The 23,379-nt window shown below is 61.2% G+C and overlaps 2 protein-coding genes across 7 annotated transcripts; one reads left to right on the top strand and one right to left on the bottom strand.

Annotated features, from left to right (window-relative positions):
- Position 1: 1 nt before the first annotated feature.
- POLRMT (RNA polymerase mitochondrial) lies at positions 2–13,522 on the bottom strand. 6 transcript variants are annotated; one of them, XM_057540150.1, is made up of 21 exons: positions 13,390–13,522; positions 12,666–12,869; positions 10,031–10,650; positions 7,715–7,845; positions 7,422–7,614; positions 5,689–5,841; positions 5,323–5,487; positions 5,077–5,232; positions 4,626–4,850; positions 3,617–4,423; positions 3,145–3,267; positions 2,687–2,809; positions 2,263–2,442; positions 1,942–2,028; positions 1,744–1,857; positions 1,601–1,653; positions 1,385–1,483; positions 593–665; positions 345–436; positions 198–259; positions 2–104 (listed from the first exon to the last, which is right to left on the bottom strand). In XM_057540150.1, the coding sequence occupies exons 1-21, from the start codon at positions 13,475–13,477 to the stop codon at positions 55–57; spliced, it is 3,798 nt and encodes a 1,265-aa protein (XP_057396133.1). In that variant the 5' UTR covers positions 13,478–13,522; the 3' UTR covers positions 2–54. The 6 variants fall into 6 exon arrangements, 5 of the variants coding, with proteins under 5 accessions (XP_057396133.1, XP_057396134.1, XP_057396135.1 ...); XM_057540151.1 differs by having other exon boundaries at positions 5,689–5,838; XM_057540152.1 differs by having other exon boundaries at positions 12,771–12,869.
- A 4,771-nt stretch (positions 13,523–18,293) lies between these two features.
- Positions 18,294–22,801, top strand: FGF22 (fibroblast growth factor 22). The gene is given in 6 exon segments (XM_057540481.1): positions 18,294–18,318; positions 19,008–19,179; positions 20,020–20,315; positions 22,384–22,490; positions 22,590–22,718; positions 22,721–22,801. Coding segments are annotated over 6 exon segments (810 nt in total).
- Positions 22,802–23,379: the final 578 nt, after the last annotated feature.

Below are 23,379 nucleotides of genomic sequence, written 5' to 3'. Positions count from 1 at the left end.
ACGTGGTGACAGACCGTTTATTCACACTAAAGTACAGGGAGGCAGCACTGGCCGTCAGCTGAAGAAGTACGTGGAGTGCTTCACCTGCTCCAGGTTGAAGGTCCCTGCGGAGCGGAGCAGAGCAGAAGGCTGGGGGCGGGCCCTGGGGAAGGCCCTGCCCCCAGCCCTGTGAGGGGCCGTCCAGCCCTGGGCCTCACCTGCCTTGGGCACAGACAGCAGCGTGTCCATCAGCCTGGAGACCCAGATGCTCTTGGAGGTCCTGAAGGCAAAGGCAGGGTGGGGGTAAGGCCGGGGCGGCCTGGGGAGGGAGCGGCCACTGTGGTGCTGGGCTGGGGGGGCCTCACCTGGGGTCGGAGCAGAACCGCTTGATCAGGAACCTGGACAGGTTGTGGAGAATGGGCTGGCTGTGCAGACGGACGAACTGCTCACGGCAGACCTGCGGCGGGGGGGTGGGGGGGTGGGGGGGTGGGGGGCGTCAGCAGCCAGGAACCAGGCCCAAGGGGCAGGGGGACCGGGCTTCCCAGGTCAGGAGGGGTTGAGGTTGGGGGCGCGAGAGCCGGGGGTGTCCGCCCTAGTGGGGGTGGGCCTGCACCTGGTTCATGACCGCAACGTCAGCGGCGTGGGTCCAGAAGCAGTCGTGCACCGAGACGAAGGTCAGGCCCTTCCTGCAGCAGCAGTGAGGGGCCCCCGTGGAGACACCACGCCTTGAGGTCTCCTCCCTCACAATCCACACCCCCTCGCCGCCCAGCACTGGCCCAGCTCTCATCTCAAGCCCCTCCCCACCGCTCAGCCGGGGGGGCCCACTGTCCAGTGACGCCCACTCTCCTCTCGCCCCTCACCCCCGCGCACTCCAGCAGCTACACGTGCCCCTCAGCAGGCAAGTGACAAGTTCTCCTCTTAGGAAGAAGCCTCTTTGCCACCCTACCCTCAACTGCCACCCAACTGATTCTCAGCTTCCCGTAGGGGGTGGCTGAGGCTGGGCCCCCTTCCACCACAGGGCTCCATCCCAGGGGTCCCCAAGCCACCCCAGGGGGGCACAGAACACAGAACCCCCACAGCAGTCTGGCTCAGTGCGGCCACACACCCCCCACAGGAGCAGCCGTTTCTAACAGAACCGTGAGAGACTAGACACCTCTGCCTGCCCCGGCAGGTCCACACACATCAAGAGCAGGCCACACAGCAGGCCGGGCCCGGGGACCCTCCGAGGGCCAGCTTCACACTTGGAGCCCCTCCCCCGCCCAGTCAGCCGCATCCCAACCCCTCCCTGCCTCGCGGCCTGTCGCCTCCGGGGCACCAGGTCCCCCAGGCCCCCACGGCTTCGGTCCTCGCCTGACCCCATCTCCAGCGGGTGGCACCCACCGCGGGGTCCCCAGCCCCGGTGCACCTGTAGCAGTGCAGGGCCGTGAGCATCATGTGCGAGGAGTCCAGCGAGTGGATGAAGTTGGGCGGGAAGCCGTTCTTCTGCTTCAGCGTGTTGGGCTTCCTGGGGGCGGGGTGCAAGGTGGGGGACTCTGGAGCCTCAGCCCGGCCTGGCCCGACCCCAGTGGCCTCCTGGCCCAGGCGCCCTGGCCCCCCCCCCCCCCCCCCCCCGTGCACTCACTGGCTGGTGTCCACGCTGCTGCTGAAGGTGAGGCTCTGGAGCCCGCCTTTGATCTGCAGGGTAGGGGCGGTAGGGGCAGGGGGCGCTGAGTCCTGCCTGGCGCAGTGGGGGCAGGGGCGGGGCAAGGGCGGGGCTGCACATACCATGACCTTGGAGTCACGGTGGTAGGGCTGGATGACGGGGATGCCCAGGGGCGTGACCCACTCCACGGCTGAGCCCGTGTGGGAGATGAGCCGGGCGCTCTCGGTCAGCCAGCGCTGCAGGGATGGACACCGGGCTCAGGGGGGCCGGGTCTGGGGAGCCACGGCCGAGGCGGGGGCAGGGGGAAGATGAGGCCTCACCTGGATGGACCGGGTACCCGAGAACATCTCCTGCAGGCTGTTGAACACCTGGCGCACGAGGTAGTGAGAAGCCTCCCACACGAAGTCCTGGGGAGAGGGCGAGGGGAGGGCGTGGGCGGGGCCCAGGTTCCCGCCACGACGCCTGATGGCCCTGGGCCAGTGACCTCGCACACTCTGAGGGGGTGGGCTCGCTCCCATGGACCCCGCTGGAGGACCCCACGGTGGGCAGAGACAAGACCCTGTGTCAGGACCGCCTGCTGCCCAGCGGCCACCTGCTACCGGACAGTGGCCGGCAGGATCTGGAGTCTCGGCCCCGCGCACCTGGGGGAAGTCGTGGATCTCCCGGAGGCGCTTCTCGATCTGCAGGCGGCCCCCGTAGCGGGTGACCCCGTACACGACGGTCATCACCGTCTGCTTGACCACCTTGCGGCTGATGAAACCCTCCAGCACCTGGGCCACCCGCACACCCTGTTCGGCGTCCTGCCTGCGGAACACCTCCACCTGGAGGAGCGGGGGTCAGTGGGCAGGGCCCTGCCCACCCCGAAGCCACCCACCCCGAGGCGCCTTCTCTTCCCGTGGACCTCACCATCGCCCCCCGACACGTCCCCCAGGAACCCTGCCTGACTGCCGGGTCACGTGACAGTTGGCGGCCGTGGCAGTGGGGTCCACAGCACCCAGATGTTCGGAAGACAGACCCGGGTGGGTCTGGGGGATAAGAACAAGCGGGGGCGGGGTGGGTGCGCACCTGTGCAGCCACCTCACTGTACACGTCCTGCGGCAGGTCCAAGGGCAACAGGTTGACGGAGGCGGCCCCCACGCTGTCCCGGCCCAGGGCGGCGTAGTGCTGCAGGCCGTTACAGGAGCCGTCCTGGGCGACGGGTGGAGGGTGAGGAGCAGGGAGCGAGGGGCGGGGCAAGGCGAGCTCCAGGCTTCCCCAGCTCGGCTCACGGGGTGCTCCCTGGACCACCCACAATGACAGGCGGGCATCAGCCCCCACAAAGCGGAACCGAGGCACAGAAAGGGCGGGGGGGTGGGGGGGCGTGTCTGCACAAGCTGCTCACCGTGGGAACACCAGCCTGTCAGAGTGGGATGGGCAGGTGCCGGGCACCCGTGCCATCCCTCGGCACCTCAACCCGAGCGAGCCACCTTTGGCAGGCGCCCACAAGGGCCGGGCACGCTCCACACCGGAGTCCCCCAGCTCACCTGGTGAACCGGGAAGTGGGAGACATAGACGGTGGGGTCGGGGGCACGCACCGCCTGGGCGACCTCCATGCAGCACGCCAAGGTTTGCCAGGGCTCGTCTGCCTCCATCCACCACTTGCGGCCCTGCAGGAAGCAGCGGGCTGGGTGAGGCCAGGCCCGGTGGGGTCAGAGCCAGCCTGGGGGCACTTCCTGGGCGGGCCCAGGTGGCGTGGGGACACCGGGAGGCCCTGAATGGTGTGGAGAGAGGACAGGAGTGATAGACCAGGGAGGGGTCAGCCTGGAGGGAGGCCTATTGTGGCATGGGAGGCTGCCGATGGCCCAGGACAGAGGGAAAGACAAGCAGAAGGGTGCCTGGGAAGAAGCAGGGGGTGGGGAGTGCCTGCATGGGTCTGAGGTGGGCGCCACGGCGGCCAGGAGAGCGGTCAGGGGTCAGGGGTCAGGGCCCAGCCGCTGTCCTCCCCACGCCACCCACCGTCATGGGCCGGTCCGCCGAGTCTAGGATGTCCTCCATCAGCTCGTCCGCATAGTCCCGGCGTGCCTGCAGCGACTCGCGCTTCTTGAGCCCTGTGAGGTTGACCAGGTGTATCTTGAGCCAGTCGAGGCCGTGGGGGCCGAGTGGGCGGCCCTGGGCGAACTCCAGCAGTGCGCGGGCCAGGTCACTGCCCAGGTGGTTGAAATGCGGTGAGCAGGGATAGGTCCGGCCGCGGAAGTCCATGTTGTGCGGCAGCCAAAAGACGCGGTGCCGCAGGTGCTGGGCCAGCGACAGGCGGTACAGTGCGTCGGCGCGCAGGCTCTGCATCTCCCGTGCCACCTTCAGGCGCCGGGCCAGCTCCCGCCGCATCTCAGCCTTTTCGGCAGGCGAGACCTCGGGCAGCAAGCAGCCCTTGGGAGCCTGACGGCCCTCGGGTGGCCGGGGGGCCTCGGAGGGCGGGGCGGGCACACCCAGGCGAGGGCAGCCCTTGTCAGTGAAGAGCTCCAGCACCAGGTCCAGTATGCGCCCGTTGACCCGCCAGGCACAGTTGCCCAGCTGGGTGAGGGCATCCAGGGCACCGTGCAGCTCGGCAGGCGGGCAGCGCTCCAGCAGGAGCTGGTGCTGCTGGCTGCCCTCCACAGAGCGCATCATCTTGGTGGGGCTCAGCAGGAAGGCACCCGAGTGGGGCGACGTCCAGGGCAGTGGCGGGCACAGCATGGGCACGTCCGTCGACTCAAAGGTCAGTGTGCGCTCTGCCGCCGTCTCCAGCAGCTGCGTGAAGGCCGGGTGAGGCTTCAGGATCCCGATCTGGGGGCGGGGCAGGCGGAGAAGGTTCGGGGGCTGCCCCAAAGGCAGTGGAGGAGGGCCCTGGGGTCCCCTCAGATGCCCCGACCCTGAGACCAGGTCCAGGGCCACAGCAGAATTCTGGCAGGATCCCACCACGGCCCAGGGGCCCTGCACCACCAGGAGCCCGCGGCCTCCTCGCAGGCCCGTCCCCACAGTGGCCCACCTGGCGGAAGCTGCGGAAGGAGTACACGTGGTAGAGCACAGGGATGAGCGTGCCTGGGCTCCGGGGCGCTGCCAGGCTGCTGGGCATCTGCGCGGCCCGCACCAGCACCTCCGCCAGCTGCTTTCCCAGCTGCACCACCACTGACATGGGCCAGGGCTGCTCGTGGGGGGCCTCAGGCACCCCCAGTGCCTCCCAATGCTGCCGTGGTAGGCATGGTTCCGCCACCTGCAAGCGGGAGGGTGGCTCATGGGGATGAGGGTCTGGGTGCAGAGCTGGAGACCTCCGCCCACCCCCAGGGAGGGGTGAGCTGACTGCTATCCCAGGGCTAGGTGAGGAAAATGAGGTGGAGTCTGGGGGCAAATCTGGTCGCCTCAGGAAAGGGGAGAGGAGAGAGGGGAGGGGACCTCCGCTCAACGCCTGGGTTTCCCCACCCAGGCTTCCTGGGCCTCACCTGGGTGTCGGAGGCCAGCAGGTGCAGGTACTTGGAGTAGCGCTGCTCCAGTTCCTGCACCTCGTTTCTGAGCTGCTTCCTCTTGAAGACACGCAGACCCAGCTCGTGCGCCAGGAAGAGAAGTGACTCTCCTTGCGCGGGCAGCGCCTGCAGGGTCTGGAGGGCAGCGAGCGCCATGAGCCCCGCGCTCCATGTGGACCCCACAGGCACACCCCCAGCAGCCCCTCCCCCCGGCCCCGTGCGCACCTGCAGCAGCATCCCCACAATCTCCTTCTCGCTGAGCAGGCACAGGTACGGGAAGAGTGAGAGGCGGCCTTCTCGAGCAGCGTGGGCCTCGCTCTCCTTGGTCTCTTGCAGCTCCCGGTACAGCGCCGTCCTCCATCGGGTGCGCAAGCCTGCCAGGGTCTTCCGCTGGGGGGAGGGGGTACACAAGGAGTCATCACCGTGCCCACCCAACCCTGCAGCCCGCGAGGCCCCAGCCCTACGCCTGGCAGTGCCTGGCTCAGTGGGGGTGCGGTGGGGGGGTGCCGTGCAGCCGGCCTCCCCCACGCGACCCTGCCCAGGCAGGGGACGCCCAGCTCGGCCGGAGCGGACCACCCCCCAGCCCCTTACCGCATGCAGGACCTCCTTGGTCAGCAGTGGAACCTTCTCCACGGACTCCATGGTGACAGTGGTGGCCATCTCCACGCGAAGCTGCTGTCGGAAGAGGCCCTGCAGCTCCTTCAGGGACAAGTGCAGCCTCGGGTAGGACACAGTGGGGTCCTGCTGGTGGCAACAGGCTGGTGGTGAGGTCCCGGTGCCTGACCTCTCGACCTGAGTCCCCCAGGGTTCCATCCACACCCGAGGTCAAGAAGAGCAGCTGCCCACCCTACACGTGCCAGGACCCCCACCCGCCCCCATGGCAGAATCACAGTCATTTTCCCAAGTCTCCTGAAAATCATCCATCCTTAACGCTGGGGGGAGAGCAGGGCCCAGGATAGTGAGACAACGATGCTGGTGTAACCGCATCTGCTGGCCTTGCCAGGCGGGCAGGACGCCCAGGAAGACAGTGCAAGTCCCCGGATGCTGCTGTTTTCTCTTTAAGCTTGCAACTGTGTGAACGTGTGACCCTTCCAAAAATAGATAAATTAAAAATAGCAAAACCCAACACACTGAGAATCCAAAATATACATCTACACAAAGACCTGTCCACAGCCACAGCAGCACAGTTCACGATGCTTAAAAACTAGAAACGACCGAAGTGTCCATCAACAGATGATAGATAAACACAATGTGGTCCCTCCACACACGGGAACATCACTCAACCCTGAGAAGGGGTGAAGCCCTGACACTCGCTATAGCGTGGATGGACCCTGAGAACACGATGCTCAGTGAGAGAAGCCAGACACAGAAGGACACACAGGGTGTGATTCCACTGATGGGAAACGTCCAGAACAGGCAGATCCGCAGACACCAAGAGTGGGTTCCTGGTTGTCAGGGGCTGGTGCGGGGGGGGTGGGGGGGGGATGGGGACTGACTGCTGATGGGGATGGGCTTCCTTTTGGGATAATGGAATGTTCTGGAATTACATAGAGATCAATGTACTAAAAAAAAAAAAATACTGAATTACACTTTAAAAGGTGAACTGTAGAATAAGAGAATTATGTCCCAGTAAAAAGAAAAAACCGGGCTTCCCTGGTGGCGCAGTGGTTGAGAATCTGCCTGCCAATGCAGGGGACACGGGTTCGAGCCCTGGTCTGGGAAGATCCCACATGCCGCGGAGCAGCTGGGCCCGTGAGCCACAATTGCTGAGCCTGCGCGTCTGGAGCCTGTGCCCCGCGACGGGAGGGGCCGCGATAGAGAAAGGCCCGCGCACCGCGATGAAGAGCGGTCCCCGCACCGCGATGAAGAGTGGCTCCCGCTTGCCGCAACTGGAGAAAGCCCTCGCACGAACCGAGGACCCAACACAGTCAAAAATAAATAAATAAATAAATAAATAAATAAATAAGAAAATCCTTTAAAAAAAAAAGAAAAAACCCAGTGCCTCAAGGTGTCATGCTCTACTCCACCCTGGGAGGCGATGCGGCCTCGCCCGCTGCCTGCCGCCTGCGGAGTTAGCTGTCCAGTCTTAGGGAGGGCACACAGGCCCTGCGACACCCCGACGCTCGGCCCACGGCTGCATTGCCACGTGGAAACCGAGGACGGTGCAGCGTGGGCCCCCCACAACAGCCTCCCTCCCGCCAGCATGGGGTTGGGTGGGGCCGACCCCGCCAAGAGAGACGGGGAGGGGCCGAGGCGCCCGGAGACAACACCTCCCCCCCGGCCCCCCGCTCCCGGCAGGTGCCAGGCCACAGGCCCCAGCTCACCTTGGCGTAGATCTCCCGGAGCAGCGGCGAGGTGTTGACCTGGGGCGGGGGCACGGGCGGCCGCGGGGGGGTGAAGGCGGGCTTGGCCTTGCGCACGGCCCGCAGGAGCTCAGCCCGCTCCTCGGCGCTCAGCGGCACAGCCGTGAGGAGCCCCTGCAGCTGCAGCCCGTCCTGCGCCATCTGCTTCAGGCACCTGCAGGGCACACGCACCCGGCTCACAGCGCCGGTGCCCGCGGAGCCCCAGGGATCCCAGCCCCCAGCTCAGCCAGGCCACCCCACGCCGACCCACCCACCTTCGGGCGGCGCCAGCAGCCTGGTCCAGGCGCCCCACGCACAGCAGGGCAGCCGCGTAGGACCGCAGGTCCGGGGCGAGGCCGGCATCTTTCAGCATGAAGAACACGTACGTCAGCTCTTTGAAGGAGCCCTGGGGGAACCAAGCGGGGTGAGGGCCCGCGGGGGCGCCGGGTGTGGGCGGAAGGGAGGCCCCAGCTCGGCCCACAGTGCTCCCTGCTGCCCACCTGCTCCTCTACCCAGGTTCCCGACGACCGGGCCTCCTTCCTCCACACAGGCCTCCCCGCTACCTTCCCCCGCGGTTTTTCCTCCAGCCCACTGGTGGCTCAGGAGAGATGCCACAGACCCTTCCAGAGAGAGGCATTCCCAGCACCCCGCCATGTGTCCTGCACCCTGTCTGAGAGGTGCTGCCACCCCAGACCACGTGCCAGCAACTGGGTCCTAGGTGCTTGTCTGCACGGCCCGGGGTGCGGGGGGAAGGGGGGGCGATCAGTCCGGTAGTCACCAACCATACCGGCCACTTAGCTTAGTTTAAATTAAATACTCGGTTCAGCAGCAACAGGAGGCTGGAGCAGATGAAGAACACTGGCAACGTCACAGAAAGGTCTACTGGACGCTGCTGGTCTAGATTCAGCCCATCTATCCTACCTCTAAAAACTCACAGTAGGAGTACTTCCCTGGTGGCGCAGTGGTTAAGAACCCGCCTGCCAATGCAGGGGACACGGGTTCAAGCCCTGGTCCAGGAAGATCCCACATGCCACGGAGCAACTAAGCCCGTGCGCCACAACTACCGAGCCTGCGCTCTAGATCCCGCGAGCCACAACTAAGACCTGATGCAGCCAAATAAATAAAAAGTGGAAACAACTTTTATTAAAAGAAAGAAAAAAAACAAAACTCAACAGTAATGTCACCACCACCATGAAAACATGCATTCGAACCTTCACAGTGTTAAACACACACACACATGAGGTTGGAGCCCTGGATTACAGCCCTCACTCCTCCCAAGATGGGAAACCCGAGGCGCAGAGGGAAGGGAGGGGTGTGGCCATGGGGAGCACACGGCAGAACGGGACTAAACTCAGGTCTGGGTGGCAGCCAGGCCTGCTCGACATAGGCTGGCTGCCTAGGGCCCCCAAAACTCACATCCACCTGGAACCTCAGAAAAGGGCCTTATTTGGAAACAGGGTCCCTGCAGGTGCAGTTAGGATGAGGTCACACTGGAGGAGGCCGTGTGACCACTGAGGCAGAGATCAGAGGGACGCGGCCACAGCCCAAGGGACATCGCAGACCCAGGAGCTGGCAGAGGCGCGAAGCACCCTCCCCTGGAGCCTCCAGAGGGAGTGGGGCCCTGCCACACCCTGACCTCGGACGTCTGGCCGCTGGGACTAAAAGAAAACAAACTTCTGCTGCTTTAAGCCTCCCGGTTTGTGTTCATTTGTTCAGCAGCCCCAGGAAGCTCATCTAATCAGAAATATGCTGCCGTAACAGGACCCTTTGTGGGGGGGACGCCGGAAGCCAGAGACCTGGGAAGGCAGACTAACTCCTGGGAACTGAGTGCCCTCCTGCAAAGACAATGCAGGCAAGAAGCTCCCTGTGACTGTCGCTGTGGAGCCCCTGGAAGCCTCCCAGCGCTATCAGGCGGCTCTGGGCCGCGTTCTGTGCGTGAGTCAGCACAGCCAAGTCCCTGCCGCCAACCTGCCTTAGCGAGTTGCACCTGTGTCTTCACACAGCTGTTTCCCTTGTTTGCCCGGCACTAACGCTTTCCCTGCTGCTCCTCAAATGAGGCCACAGACCCACGGGAGGGAGGGTGTTGGCGGAAGTTTTCACCGCAAGGGCACTTAAGCAACTCTCCTAAGCAGCCACGGGTCAGAGGAGAAATCGCAGGAGAAAACAGAAAACGTGGGAGAGGGAAGCAGCTAAAGCTGTTCCCAGAGGGAAATTCACAGCTGTGAATGTCTGCATTAAAAAGAAGGATCCCACCTAGGAAACTCGAGACAAGAACAAGCTAGATGGAAAGCACTGAGGTCGCAGCCCCAAGAAGGGTCTGCAGCGCCCCTCACACCAGAGCCGTGGTCAAGTAACCAGAAGGAAATGCTCTGAACCAGAGCACAGCTTCTTCCTGCTCTTTTGGTCATTTTCCCACTTTGCTTTGAAGGCCACGTGTGACTCATAATCGACAAGCCTAAAGAATTATTAAAACAATAAAAGACAAAGGCCTGAGCCCTGGGGCTAAAAGACAAGGGTTCGAATCTAAGTGCCCCCAAGTTGGCTTCCGCCTCCGGCCCCGGGGCACTCGCTCCCGGGGCCCAGCCACTCACCTGGCGAGCCCAGCCGAGCATGACCATGTTGTACATGGAGAGTGTGAGCAGCCGCTGCTGCTGGGACTTGCTGTGGTGGGTGACCAGCACGTGGTGGGCCAGGGGCAGGTTGCCCGTGAGCAGGCAGCACTCAAAGAAGGACAGGAGCCTCTGCCGCTGGCCCTCCAGCCGCGACTCGGGGCCTCTGTCCGCCGGGGCCGCCGCCGCCTCGCCGCTCCGCCCCTGCGGGGCCTCCTGCAGCAGCTGCGCCAGCTGCTCCTCCCACGGGCTCCGGGGCGCCCCCTGCTCCCAGTGCTGCAGCTGGCTCGCCAGCTTCCTGCTCAGCAGCCGGGGCTCCGAGCGCAGCTGCTTTTGCCAGGCCACCTTCTCCACGTGCTTCTGCAGCTTCCCCTCCAGCCGCTGCTTGCGCCTCTCCATCAGCCGCTGATCGTCGTCCAGTTTCTGCGCCCAGCGGCTGCTGAGCATGGGGGCGGCCCCCTCGGCCCCTGCCTGGGCCTGCCTGGGTGGCTGGGCGCCGCCAGCCTCTGGGGCTCGAGCCACGGCCACCCTCTTGGCCACCCTCTTCACCGTCACCTCTGCCACGCCCTCGGCCTGCAGCTGCCGCACCCGCGCCTTGAGCACTGTGGGGCAGAGGGCGGGACGTCAGGGGACCCCGCTGCCCAGGAGGCGAGAGACCTCAGCCCTGTGCGTCTGCTGACCACCGCAAACGTCCCTAGACTTACCTCGTCGGCCACGCACGCCCCGCCCACCCAACCAGCACCCATCCACCCGAGCCACTCGAACCCAACGTCCCGAACAGGCTCCCGGTGTTGCCCACAACCTGCCTCTCTGCGTCTTCCCCCACCTCCCCAAGCAAGCTCTGTCCTTCCCAGCCCGACCAAAAGTCACAGGTCGTCTGCGACTCTCCCCCTCTACATGCAGCCCGTGAGCGCCTCCTCAGGGCTCTGCCTTCAAAATCCACCCGGGTGCCGGCGCCTCCCTGCACCTCCCACCCCCACTCCATCTGTAATGGCCTCAGGGCCTTTGCACGTGCCATTATCCCCCCCCCCACACAGACAATTCACAGCCCGCCGCTGCCCTGTGCCACTTCACCGACAGTCAGCTCTCAGGACCTGGGGCAGTTCTGTTCTACAGAGTTTCAGGCCACTGAGCTGGTGAACAGGGAACCACCACTCCCAGGCAAACACGGGGCTCCTGAGAGCCCATGGTCCCATTTCCACCAACAGGTCCACACATAACCCTGTTTTGTGAGTTCTCACCTGAGATATCTTATTTCCTGTGTACTGCTGATTCACTAACATTGAACTCACAGCCAGTACTTCTACAACTCATTCCTCAACAAAGCTCGTCCAACACGCAGATTTTCTACGAAAGGCACGTCACAGCCCCCTTGAGCTGAGGAAACTAGGCAGCACCCCAGCACCACGCCTGGGGCCATTTTAAACTGCAGAACCACCAACAAACAGCACAAAATGCAAAAACGTGGCACCAGATACACCCTGAAAAGGACGCCTGTCGACAGGGAGTCGCCCAGCTCCTCCTCAGCTGGGAAGGCATGCATTGGCTTTGGGGTTACAAGTTCAGCTCGTAGGAGACTTTGCAAACACAGAATCCACGAACGTGAGGACCAAGGGTATCCATCTCCTGCCTGCGCCTGTCTCACTACAACATCGGCCCCAGAGAGAGCTGGCCCAGAGTAGAAACACAGGTGCGGCCCTGGCCCCAGTGACCGGAGACTCAGCAGACCCTTTCTGCATGTGCGGGAGACTGTCCGGCGGCAAAGCGTGGGGCAGGACACGAGGCAGAAGCAGGATGTGGGCACAGGTTTCCCTCGGAGGCGGCCGCATCTGAGCCACCTGGGGGGTGACCCGGGACAAACAGGTGCAAAGCTCCTGATGCCAGAAGCCGAGGAGGTAGGCAAAGGCCCGGAGGTCTATGGCCCTCAGTGGGGGTCTGGAGATTATTCTGTGAGAGAGGAAAACAGTTGGACGGTTCAAGGCTGAGGAGTGAGATGAAGTGATTCAGATTTCCAGACCCTGGGCTTAGCTTTAAAATAACGAGATGGGTGAGAAACGAAAAAAGGTTGCTCTTGAAGCGCGTGGGACCTGTGGCTTCACTTCTGTGTGTTTGGGGTTTTCTGAAATTAGGTGTTTTTCAAAGCCTCCCCCACCCCACTCCTGGCTGGGGGACACACACCGGACGAGGGACAGGAGGGGAAGCAGGAGGCACTGGACGTCTGGGAAGGAGAGGACAGTGAGGTGGCGAGAAGGACAGATGCCCCCCACTTGCTACAGAGGCCACCAGGACCTGGCTGTCCGTCCCAGGTGACAATGACCACGACTAGACCCCATCATGCACCCAAGCCCAGGAAGCTGAGCCAGGACCACTGAGCTTGGTCAAGTCACAGCTCAAAGCCCAGCTCTGCACGTGCAGCGGTGTGTGGCCTTGAGCCAGTCTCTCCAGCCACAGATCTGGGCCTCGACTGTCTAATCTGGAAAGGGTGAGCCCCTGCTCGGACGAGGGAACTACAAGAGCTCGCTGTGTACAGCACTCGCTTCACTGTGGGGGCCCTCGGACCACCAGAGAGCGGGACCCCATGAGTCACCCCACCTTACAGACTGACATCCCTTCTCACCGGGGTCACTGTGGGGAACCAGGGAGGCGGCTCCCAGCAGCGCTGCCGACGTGGGGGACAGTGAGGAAGGGGCTTCAGGCCCCAGACCTCGGGGGTCAGGCTCACCCTCCAGCAGCTCGGCATGGCCCCAGTCCTTCCGGCGGTCCTGCTCACAAGGGCTGGCAGTCGAGCTCCTCTTACGGCCCCAGACGCCACCAAGGGCCCCTGCAGGAGAGACCAGGGAGGCTGAAGGAGGCGGGCATCAGGGGTGGGGGAGGGAGGGCCCTCACAGGGTCAGGAATCGCAGGATCCGGGGCAAAGGAACCCTAAAGGCAGTGGGAACTGTCAGTGGTCACCGGTCTCACACTGGAAAGAAACTAACAGGACAAAAGTGAAGGGGACACCACGGGCAAAGGAAAAAAGAAAACTGGGGCGTGGGGTGGAGGATAAAATGTTCGTCGAACTAAGGCACAGACAATTCAAAGGTTAAAAACCCTAAACCGTAAGTAGTGGGTCATGGGGCTCCAAAAGAAATCAAGGGTCGAAGATCAAAGTGCCCCGCCGACTCCTGTCCGGAGAGTGGACCAAGGACGAGTGAAAGCTGCGTCGAGTCACTGGGTTCCCCAGAACTCCCAAGGGCAAAGGGCAAAGGTCGGAGGGAGCTGGATCCCGAGGGTCGAGAAGCCAAAGGTCACGGCCGCGGGTGGGGGGGCAGGGCAGCGGTCCCGGGACTCCCCTTCATTACCTTCCTCGGCCAGGAGGCCGGGGGGGCCCGCCGGCCACAGGGCCCTCCCGAACCCCGCCGCGCCGCGGCCCCAGCGCACGGCAGACATGCCGCCAGCACGCGGGACCACCGCGTCGCCCGCGCCCGCCGGGAGTTGTAGTCCTAAGGCCTACGGCGGCCGCGAAGGGACAACGCGCCTGGAGAGCGCCGACAGAACCACAATTCCCAGGGGGCAGCGGGGCGCCGGAGGCGGGGGGCATGCGCCGGTGGCGCCCTCTGATTGGCTGTTCGCTGTCGTGGCGGGGCGGGACAGAGCCGTTGCTTGGGCAACACTGCGAGAATCTAAGCCATCTTTGGGAGAACCCGGAACCTGGGTTTTGTTGTTGCTGTTGTTTAAGGAATAGTCGCCAAATAATTAGGACAGCGTTCTGCAATTTAGAGATTCCTATCCGCGATCTTCATTGATCCAAAGATAGCTCTCGGGAGGGAACTATTACTATCTCCGGTTTATTGTGGAGGAAGCTAAAGTTCAGAGAGGTCAATCAAGTTCCCCAAAGACACACAGCACAAATGTTAGAGAGACTGGAATGAAGGCCCACATCCGTCTGACTCAAAGTCGCAGAGCCAACGGTCAGCTGGGTCATCGTGTTTCCTGGACATTTCCCTCATTCACTCTTTGTGGCCTCAGTTTACCCACTAGTTCCCAAGGCCAGGGACGGAGTGGGGCAGAGAGCGCAGACTCACCTCTAACTAAGTTGATTTGATGACAAGTGGAATAAAATAATCCCTGGAGCCTGAAGCATCTCAGCCCTGGTCTCCAGGGAGATCCCACTCAGGAGTAAGCAGGGCCAGAACTTTAGAATCAGACCTGGAAGGCATGCCTCACCTTATCATTCAGTTGGGGAAACTGAGGTCAGGGGAGGGAGGGTCTGCTCTGGGATTGGCTGGTATGTGAAGGATGAGAATAGGCACACATGGTGTAACTGCTCTCCAGGCAACAATCAAAGCGAGTGCAAAGGCCCTGAGAGGCAGGAATAACTGTGGAAAGTTGGAATTCGAGCAGTGTTTGGGAGAGAGGAAGCAGAGGCAAAGGTGGAAGGGTGCTCAGGGGCCAGACCACGGTGGGCCTTAGGGGCCTCAGCTCAAGCTGCCACCTGTCCCCAGTTGCTCGGACTTCAGTCTCCCCACTACCCGGAGTGGAGGCCGGACCTGTACTCTGGAAGGGCCAGACTCCTAGGTCTGGACGCCTCTCGACAGCACATTCCAGACGCAGCTGCCCACGCGGGCCTGTGCACTGTGATGCCACCAGCTGGGAATGTTTTCAACAGACAGCAGCATCCTCCCGAACCCGCCCCAATCCACCCCAAGATGCCCTGGGGGGCCGTGACCTCAGACCTGGCTCACACCTAGGGTTTCCTTCCTGGCCTGGTGGGGGAGGGGGTCACTGAATCAGCTGGCCCTGGCCTCCCCAAGACCTAGAGACATCCCCTCGTATCCCCGCAGTCTGGCAGAGCCAGGAACCTGGGCTGGAAGCCAAGACTTCTGAATTCTTTTGCCTCAGTTTCCTCTTCTACTCTCTGGGACATCAGATTCCCTAAACTAGTATCTCCCCAAGAGCTGGATCCTGGATCTTGGCGGTGAGGAAGCCATTCTCCTTTCAGTCCCTGCTCAAACACGGGCGGTCTCGCTTGGTGCCACCTGCGTGTTACCCCTGTCTCAGCTCCCGGGCTGGGGTCCTGCCAATCGGAGACTTTTGTCACATGGTCTCTTCTCTTTGTATTTCTTCTTACAGCTTATTGTCAATGTGTCAACGTATGGCACTGGTTTTCCACTCCTGATGGGGATATCAAATTTCCTTGTAAAACTTAAGCATGAAAATATGAATAACACATGAGACAAGTGGAGACAGATGTCCTTAAGAGGGGGTCATGGCGTCGAGACGTTGGGGTTTGGGCAAGACTGTGTTTCAGAAGCTGTTCACGTGTGCTGGGTGCTTCCCCAAAACTTTTCACCCAAATTGAACCAAGAGACGTTCAGATGAACTTAGGCTGTGGGACATTCTGTGAGACTTCAAAAGTGTTGGGGGGTGGGGAGGGATAAACTGGGAGATTGGGATGGACATACACACACTACCGTATATAAAACAGATAACTAGTAAGGACCTACCGTGTAGCACAGGGAACTCTACTCAGTACTCTGTAATGACCTATACGGGAAAAGAATCTAGAAAAGAGTGGATATATGTATATGCATAGCTGATTCAGTTTGCTCTACACCTGAAACTAACACAGCATTGTAAATCAATTATACTCCAATAAAAAATTAATAAAAAAAAAAGAAGACGTGTTGAGGAAGGCAAGGAATGCTCTCTAGATGGAAAGACATGGCATCAGATTCCTGGGGCCACCGTAACAAACGACCACAAACTTGGTGCCCTAACAACAGAAATTAATTCTCTCATATTTCTGGAGACAAGACATCCAAAACTAGTATCACTGGGATGAAATCAGGGTGTGGACAGAGCCGTGCCCCATCCGGAGGCTCCCAGGGAGGGTCCTTACTGCCTCTTTCAGCTTCTGGGGCTCCAGGCATCCTGGGCTTGTGGCCGTGTCCCTCCCGTCTCTGCCTTCGCCTTCACGTGGCCTCTCCTCCGTGTCTGTGTCTCTCATAAGGGTACTTGTGACTGCATTTAGGGCGCCTAGGATGATCTCATTTGAAAATCTTAATGTAATGGCAGCTGCCAAGACTCTTTATCCAAATAAGGTCAGATTCACAGGTTCTGGGGATTAGAATGTGGACACATCTTTGTGGGCCTTTATTCAGCCAATCACAGAGACAGAGAACAGAAGGTACTGCGTGTGCCCTACCCAGGTTTGGGATGAGAAAAAAAGGTATTCAAGGACATAACGGTGAAAAGAGGGGGCATTTGAGCGTGGATGAGGGATGAGGTTGCCACTTGGCTATGACGGAGCACCTTGCCATTAGAAGACTCGTCCGGGAATTCCCTGGCGGACCAGCGGTTAAGACTCCGCGATTTCACTGCCAAGGGTCCGGGTTCGATCCCTGGTCGGTGAAATGTGATCCCCAGCCGCGTAGCACAGCCACAAAAAAAAAATACTCGTCCGACCATTTCTGAGGCTGCCTCTCAAATACTCACGTACATAAAAAGACCACACGTGTGTATTTTTCAGGTAGAACATGAACAGTGCACACATCAAGAATACAGTTCACGGGACTTCCCTGGTGGTCCAGTGGTTAAGACTCTGCACATCCAATGCAGGGGGCGTGGTTCCATCCCTGCTCAGGGAACTAAGATCCCACAGGCCGTGTGGGCGCGGCCAAAAAAAAAAGAAAGAATACAGTTCAATTAATTTTCCAGGACACAGGGGTGTTCCAAAGAACACCCAGCCCCTGAAACCCCCTCACGTCCCCTATCATTGCCCCTGAGGGCTACACCCATCGGACAGTTCACACATGGGTTGGTTTTCCAGAATGTCCCATAGATGGACCTCTATTGTGTCTGACTGCTTCTCCTCATTCTGTCTGAGAATCATCCACGTTGTTGTGTATTCAGTGGGTTACTCTTTTTCGTGGCTGCATAGTACTCCCCCGTGAGTTTGCTGCAGTGTATTTACCCATCCTCCAGCTGATGGAAATCAAAAATAATATGTAGGGGGCTTCCCTGGTGGCGCAGTGGTTGAGAATCTGCCTGCCAATGCAGGGGACACGGGTTCGAGCCCTGGTCTGGGAAGATCCCACATGCCACGGAGCAGCTGGGCCCGTGAGCCACAGTTACTGAGCCTGCGCGTCTGGAGCCTGTGCTCCACAACAAGAGAGGCCATGATAGTGAGAGGCCCACGCACTGCGATGAAGAGTGGCCCCCGCTTGCCACAACTAGAGAAAGCCCCCGCACAGAAACGAAGACCCAACACGGCCATAAATAAATAAATAAATAAATAGTAAAATAATAATAATAATAATAATATGTAGAATTGGGGACTCCCGGAACAAGGCGTTCATTGTGCTGTTCTCACAACTTGTCTGTAGGCTTGACGTCTTCCAGAAAACCACAGCGAGATACCGCTGTACCCAACTAGGATGGCTGCAATCAGAACGATGGCCAATCACAGCTGCTGGTGAAGAGGTGGGAACACTGGAGCCCTCGTGCATGGCTGGTGAGAATGTGAGATGGGGCAGCCGCTGTGGAAGACGTTCTGGCAGCTCCTCAAAAAGCCAACCATAGAATCACCATGTGACCCAGCAGTTCCGCTCCTGGGTATATACATGAGAGAAATGGCGACTTATGTTCACACTTAAACTCGTACACGCACGTCCACAGTAGCATGATTCACGACAGCCAAAAGGCAGCAACAACCACGTGTCCATCAATGGATGATGGATAAACAGAATATGGTCCCTCCACACACGGGAGCATCACTCAACCATGCGAAGTGGTGAAGCATTGACATTTGATACAATATGGATGGAAGTTGAACACAATGCTCAGTGAGAGAAGCCAAACACAGAAGGACACAAAGGGTGTGAGTCCATTGATGCGAAACGTCCAGAACAGGCAAATCCACAGAGACAGAGAGTAGATTCGTGGTTGTCAGGGGCTGGGGAGGGGATGAGGGCAACTGCTGATGGGGACGGGGCTTCTCTTTGGGGTGATGGAATGTTCTGGAACTAGACAGAGGTAAGCGTTGACAACTCTGTACTGAAAGCACTAATTGCACAGTTTCCTGGGTGAAGTGGGTGGCATGTGAATTATATTTCAGTGAAGCTGTTGTGAAAAGCACCTGGGGCACAGCTGTTTTCCCAGGCGTGGGTCCCCTCCAGTCATACAGGGCCCTGGATCTTGTCCTCCTGGCAGGTGGGGTGGGGACAGTCTAGGAAGGGAAGACCAAGTTTCTAGCTGGCGGGACATGGAGGTGTTATTCCGAGCACCCAGTGAGGTCGTGGATTATCTCATTCCATCCTTCCAGCCTTCCCTCTCCAGGCCTATTTTCCACAGGAGGAGGCAAGGCTTGGGGAGGTGATGCCTGCAGGCCAGTCCCCTGGGTGCTGGCCTCAGGGCTCTGAGTGTGGGGAGACAGTCCGGGCTGGACTCCCATCTCAGTCCTGGGGTCCTGGGCTTGGATGTCTGCCACACCCCCTGCGTGGCCCTCCTGGGGCCAGGAAGAGGGATCAGGGAATCTCTGGAGCCACCAGGAAGGCATCCCGGCGACACCATCCGGCTGGACCGGTTGGCCCCCCAGCAGTCCATCAGGGCAGGGTTGTCACCTTGTCCTCACCCCGGTGCTATTTAAAGGTGTCGCCTGCATCCATGGCTGTAGAACTGAGCCGCCAGGAGCCAAAACGCAGGGAGCCCTGGGATGTGTCCTGTGTGGGGCCTTGGGGAAATCCCTGCCCCTCTTGGGCCTTGGCTTCCCCACCTGTCAATGATGTCGCTTGGCTCTGAGTCTGTGAAGGTTTACTGCATTCACCTCGCAGGGCCCTGGGCACTGGGTGGGTGTGTCTGTAAATGATGAGCAGGTGTGGGTGTAAACAGTGCGGCCCCATTCCTACCACCTTGGACATGCAGAGACGGATGCTGGGGACGGGGTGCTGGCCTTGGTCATCATCCCGGTCCCCATCAGCTGGCCGCGGACATGCCCAGCTGTCCATCCTCCCATCGGCCACCTTCCTGCCCAACACCTGTGTGCACAGCGTGCTCCAACAGTTCACCTGCTCCTCCACCCACACTGTCCCACCCCTCAGCGAAGCCGCATGCCCCCTGGGCCTGGCTCTCAGGAAGCGCCAGTTGGACGGGTAGACAAGCCCCCCGGGGCATTCCCTGCCCAGGGGCCTGACTGGCAGGGACAGGCACTCGGGCCAGAACTTCCGTCCCAACCTCTGACCCCTGGGCAGCTCCGTCTCTCCCTGTCTCTCTGTCTCTCACACATCTGTCTGTCTCTGTCTCTGTCTCAGCCATCTCCGCCTGTGCAGTCTCATAGTCTCTGTCCCTCCATCTTAGTCTCTGTCTATCTCTGCCTCTCAGTCTCTTGTCTCTTTGTCTTTGTCTTTCTCTGTGTCTGGCTCTGTCTTTTTTTTTTTACCCTGTTAAAAAATTGATGTGTAGTTAATTTACAATGTTGTGTTAGCTTCAGGCGTACCGCAAAATGATTCAGTTATACATATATATCTATTCTTTTTTGGATTCTTTTCCATCATAGGTTATTACAAGACCTGTGCTGTACACCTGGCTCTGTCTTTATATCTCGCTGTCTCTGGCTCTGTCTCTCCCTCTCTCTGGCTCTGACTCCCGCCGTTTCTCTGTGGCCCGCCTCTCTCACACTCACACCCCCGCAGCCCCTGCAGGCCAATCTGGCTACTCACGGAGAAGCACCGCCCTCCCCGCCCCGCAAGACAAATAAACACGCGTGGAGGCCGGAGTGTTTTCCCGAATGGGCCCCGCCCTTGTACTGGCCCCGCCCCCGTGGGGAGTCATCCCGCCCCCTGCGGCTCTGGTCCCGCCCCCCAGGAGCCGCATTGGCCTGTCCCAGACTTTGCAGGGCGGTCAGGCCGCCCTGACCACGGCCCCGCCCCGCATCCCGGCCCACCCACTGTGGCTCTGGCCCCGCCCCCGAGGCCCCCATTGGCCCCGTCAAGCACTCCGCCCCCCATCTCGCAATGGCAGAGCCGCGGACGCGCGCGGGGAGACAAGAGCAGGCGGCGGCGAGCAGGGCGCGGGGCTATACGCGGCCGCCTGTGGCTGGGCCTGGCGTGGCTACTGCTGGCACGGGCGCCCGGCGCCGCGGGGACCCCGAACAGTCCGCGGAGACCGCGCAGCTACACGCATCTGGAGGGCGACGTGCGCTGGCGGCGCCTCTTCTCCACCCACTTCTTCCTGTGTGTGGATCCCAGCGGCCGCGTGCAGGGCACCCGCTGGCGCGACAGCCCTGACAGTGAGTAGCCGGGGGCGCTGCGCGGGGGCAGGGGTACAGGGCAGATAGGCGGACAATAACAGCAAAGGCAGCAGTAGTAGCAGCAGTGAGCTGGGATCCTCTCTCACTTGAGGGAGGGTCCGGAGGCTTCTCTGGCTGCGTGGCGTCAGCCAAGTCATTTTCTGACTGGGGCCTCAGTTTCCTCAACTGTAAAATGGGGTCCAACCCACTTGGAAGGAGGGTTGGACAGTTGGGGTGAAGGTCACAGGGGAAGCTCCCAGCTCCGGGCCTGGCTCAGCAGAAGGGTCTTTGTGAGATAGTTGAGGTTGGGGTCACGGGGCCCATTTACAGAGGGGAAGCTGAGGCTCCTGGAAGGGCCCCCGTGGGCCCAGTACATAATGAGATGGGGGCAGAGCTGGGTCTGAACTCTGAACTCCCCACCCTGCAAAACAAAACTCAGGACCTGCCGGAGTTGGGGACCCCTCTATGTCTTCCTAGACACCCATTTGGCAGATAAGGAAACTGAGGCACAGAGAGGGCAAATGACCTGCCTGAGGTGGGAGGTGGGGGCATGGAGCTGGGGCTCCAAAGTGCCCAGAACCTCATCGAATTGGAGTCATATCCCTGCTGCCCTGCCCAGCAAACGGTAGGTGCTCAATATGTGTTTGTGGAATGTATGAGGCAAGAGGAGATGAAGGGACAAAGAAAGAGAAGGAGGAGGTTGGTGATAAGTGGGAGACCAGGGTGGTCGGTGACCCCAGGCCTGTCTCAGTCTCCCCACATTTTTGAGGCCGGGCAGGGGAGCGGGGGAGCCGAGCCATTGCCGGCCACTGCCTGAATCACCACCATTAGGGCAGATAATCACTCCTGCCCTTCCCACCTGCTTTCATCTGGGGCTCTCAAGGCCCTCATTAGGCTAACTGGACGAGGGCAAGACAGGGGGCTGGGCCAGTTGCTCAGTGGTGGGCCTGGCCAAGAAGGGTGGCCTCGGGCTGGGGGTGAGGTCTGGCTCTGCTGGGTGACCTGGGACAGTCACTGCTTCTCTCTGAGCCTCGGTTTCCGCATCTGGGCAGCGATAAGTGTGACAATGAGGAGGTGGGCTTGAGCTGAGCCTCATATAGAAAGAAGGAGCGGGCCGTGCACAAGAGGAGCTGAGTGCCTGACCCAGGAAATAGCAGGTGCAAATGTCCTATGGGACATGAGGTGAGCTGCCCGTTACCTGAGGCATCCAAGTCCAGACTGAACACCAGAGGGCAAGGCCTTGGCTCCAGATTAGGCCCCAGTGCCTGGGTGTGGCTCAGAGAGTGTGGGCTGGGGCTTGTCCCCCAGCTCTGCTTCACTGGACAGGAAACATCAGCTCAAATGGGGCAGGGCTCGCCCAGGGTCATCCATCCACAGACAGGGCCCGAGGAACTGGCTCTGCCACTTCTCAGGCCTCAGTTTTCCCCTGTGGGAAGTGGGCACGGTCCACACCTCCCTCCTGGGGCTGCTGTGTGGGCTTGGTGGGATACAATGCCTGGCATACAGTTGGCACTCAAGCAGTGTTAGCGGGTATCACTGATGTGAACACACTGTGCTTTAAACACCCTGTGTCCCACCCCCAGGCCGTTGCCTGGGCCGTCTGCCTGGAATTGTCTGGAATTGTCTCCCCCATAACCGGACACGGCCGCGGCTAGCCGAGCTGTCATGGTCACTGCCGGCGGTCTACATCTGATAGCAGCAGCTCACCTGGCAGGCACTCACCTCCTCTGGCTTGGTTTTCTCATCCCTGACTAACGGGGCCCTCCCCTGGGCTCCCCATTGCCCTCCAGAGAAAAGCCTGAGCCCTCCCCACTGACTTCCCCCGACCCATCCGGGCCAGTCCTGCCTCAGGCCTTCCCCCTGGCCTGGTGTCCTTCCTCCCCCGCCCCCGGCCTCGGGGCAGATGCGGGCAGGACCTGAGTGGTCCCTGGTGCGTCCCCACGCCCAGCACAGGGCCAGGAGCACGGTAGGTACTTGGGGAATGTTCCCCACACGAATGAATGAATGAAGAGCGGGGTGGGTGGGCGAGTGGGTGGTGGGCGGGCCCTGACCCAGCCCCTCCCCGCAGGCGTCTTCTTCGAGTTGCGCCCTATCCGCGTGAGCGTCGTGGCGCTGAAGGCCATGAACACCGGCTTTTACGTGGCCATGAACCGCCGCGGCCGCCTCTCCTGGTCGGTGAGTGCAAGTGCGCGGGGTGGGCTGGGGTGCGTGGGGCGCGCCCGGCGGGGGCGTGTCCAGGGGCGTGCCCAGGGCCGCTTACAGCCCGCCCCGCAGCGGGTCTGCGCTAGGTTCCGGGAGCGCATCGAGGAGAACGGCTACGACACCTACGCGTCCGTGCGCTGGCGCCACCGCGGCCGGCCCATGTTCCTGGCGTTGGACGCAGGGTTGGGGGGGCGGGGGGGTGCGGCGCGGGGGCCCGGAGGCGCGGGGTCCGCACGCAGCGACACCACCCGCCCACGCACTCCCTGCCCGTCCTGGTCTCCTGAGGCCCAGGATCCATGAGTGACGGCTGGACCGAGATTCCAGGAGGCGCGCGAGCCGGGCGGGCGGCTGAAGACCGAGGCCAGGGAAGGCCCGGTCCGGACGAGCCCGTGTCTGGTGACTCACTGGTTTCACATGCGTTGAGCGCCTGCTGTGCTGGGCACTGGGGACACCGCCGGACCCCACAGACGCGGCCGGCCCTCAGGGAGCCCCTGAGTCTAGGGGACAGTGAGCTGAGCAGGGGCCATAGGAGTCCAGTCACAAGCTGGGGGGCAGGGAGGCTTCGACAAAAGCACCTGCCAGTTTGGAGACGGGGACTCGGCCACGTGGGGGCCAGGTCTGGGAGGGCACTCCAGGCCGGGCACAGCCAAGCAAAGGCTCGGACCTGGGAACTCATTGGGGTGCCTGAGGCAGCGAGGAGGTGAGGGAGGCTGGGGGACACCGACCCGCCATAGACTGGCAGGGCCTGGTCCTGGGCCTCTGAGCACGTGTCACCTCACGGGGCAGAGGGGACTTCGCAGGTGGGATTGTTAAGGCCCCTGAGACAGGGACGACCCTGGATTCCCCGAGGGGCCCAGCGTCA

The sequence above is a fragment of the Balaenoptera acutorostrata genome, chromosome 2 (genome assembly GCF_949987535.1).
Source record: "Balaenoptera acutorostrata chromosome 2, mBalAcu1.1, whole genome shotgun sequence".
Classification (NCBI taxonomy): domain Eukaryota; kingdom Metazoa; phylum Chordata; class Mammalia; order Artiodactyla; family Balaenopteridae; genus Balaenoptera; species Balaenoptera acutorostrata.
The sequence above is the reverse complement of the archived record's forward strand: the minus strand, read 5'-3'. Positions and strand labels throughout refer to the sequence as shown.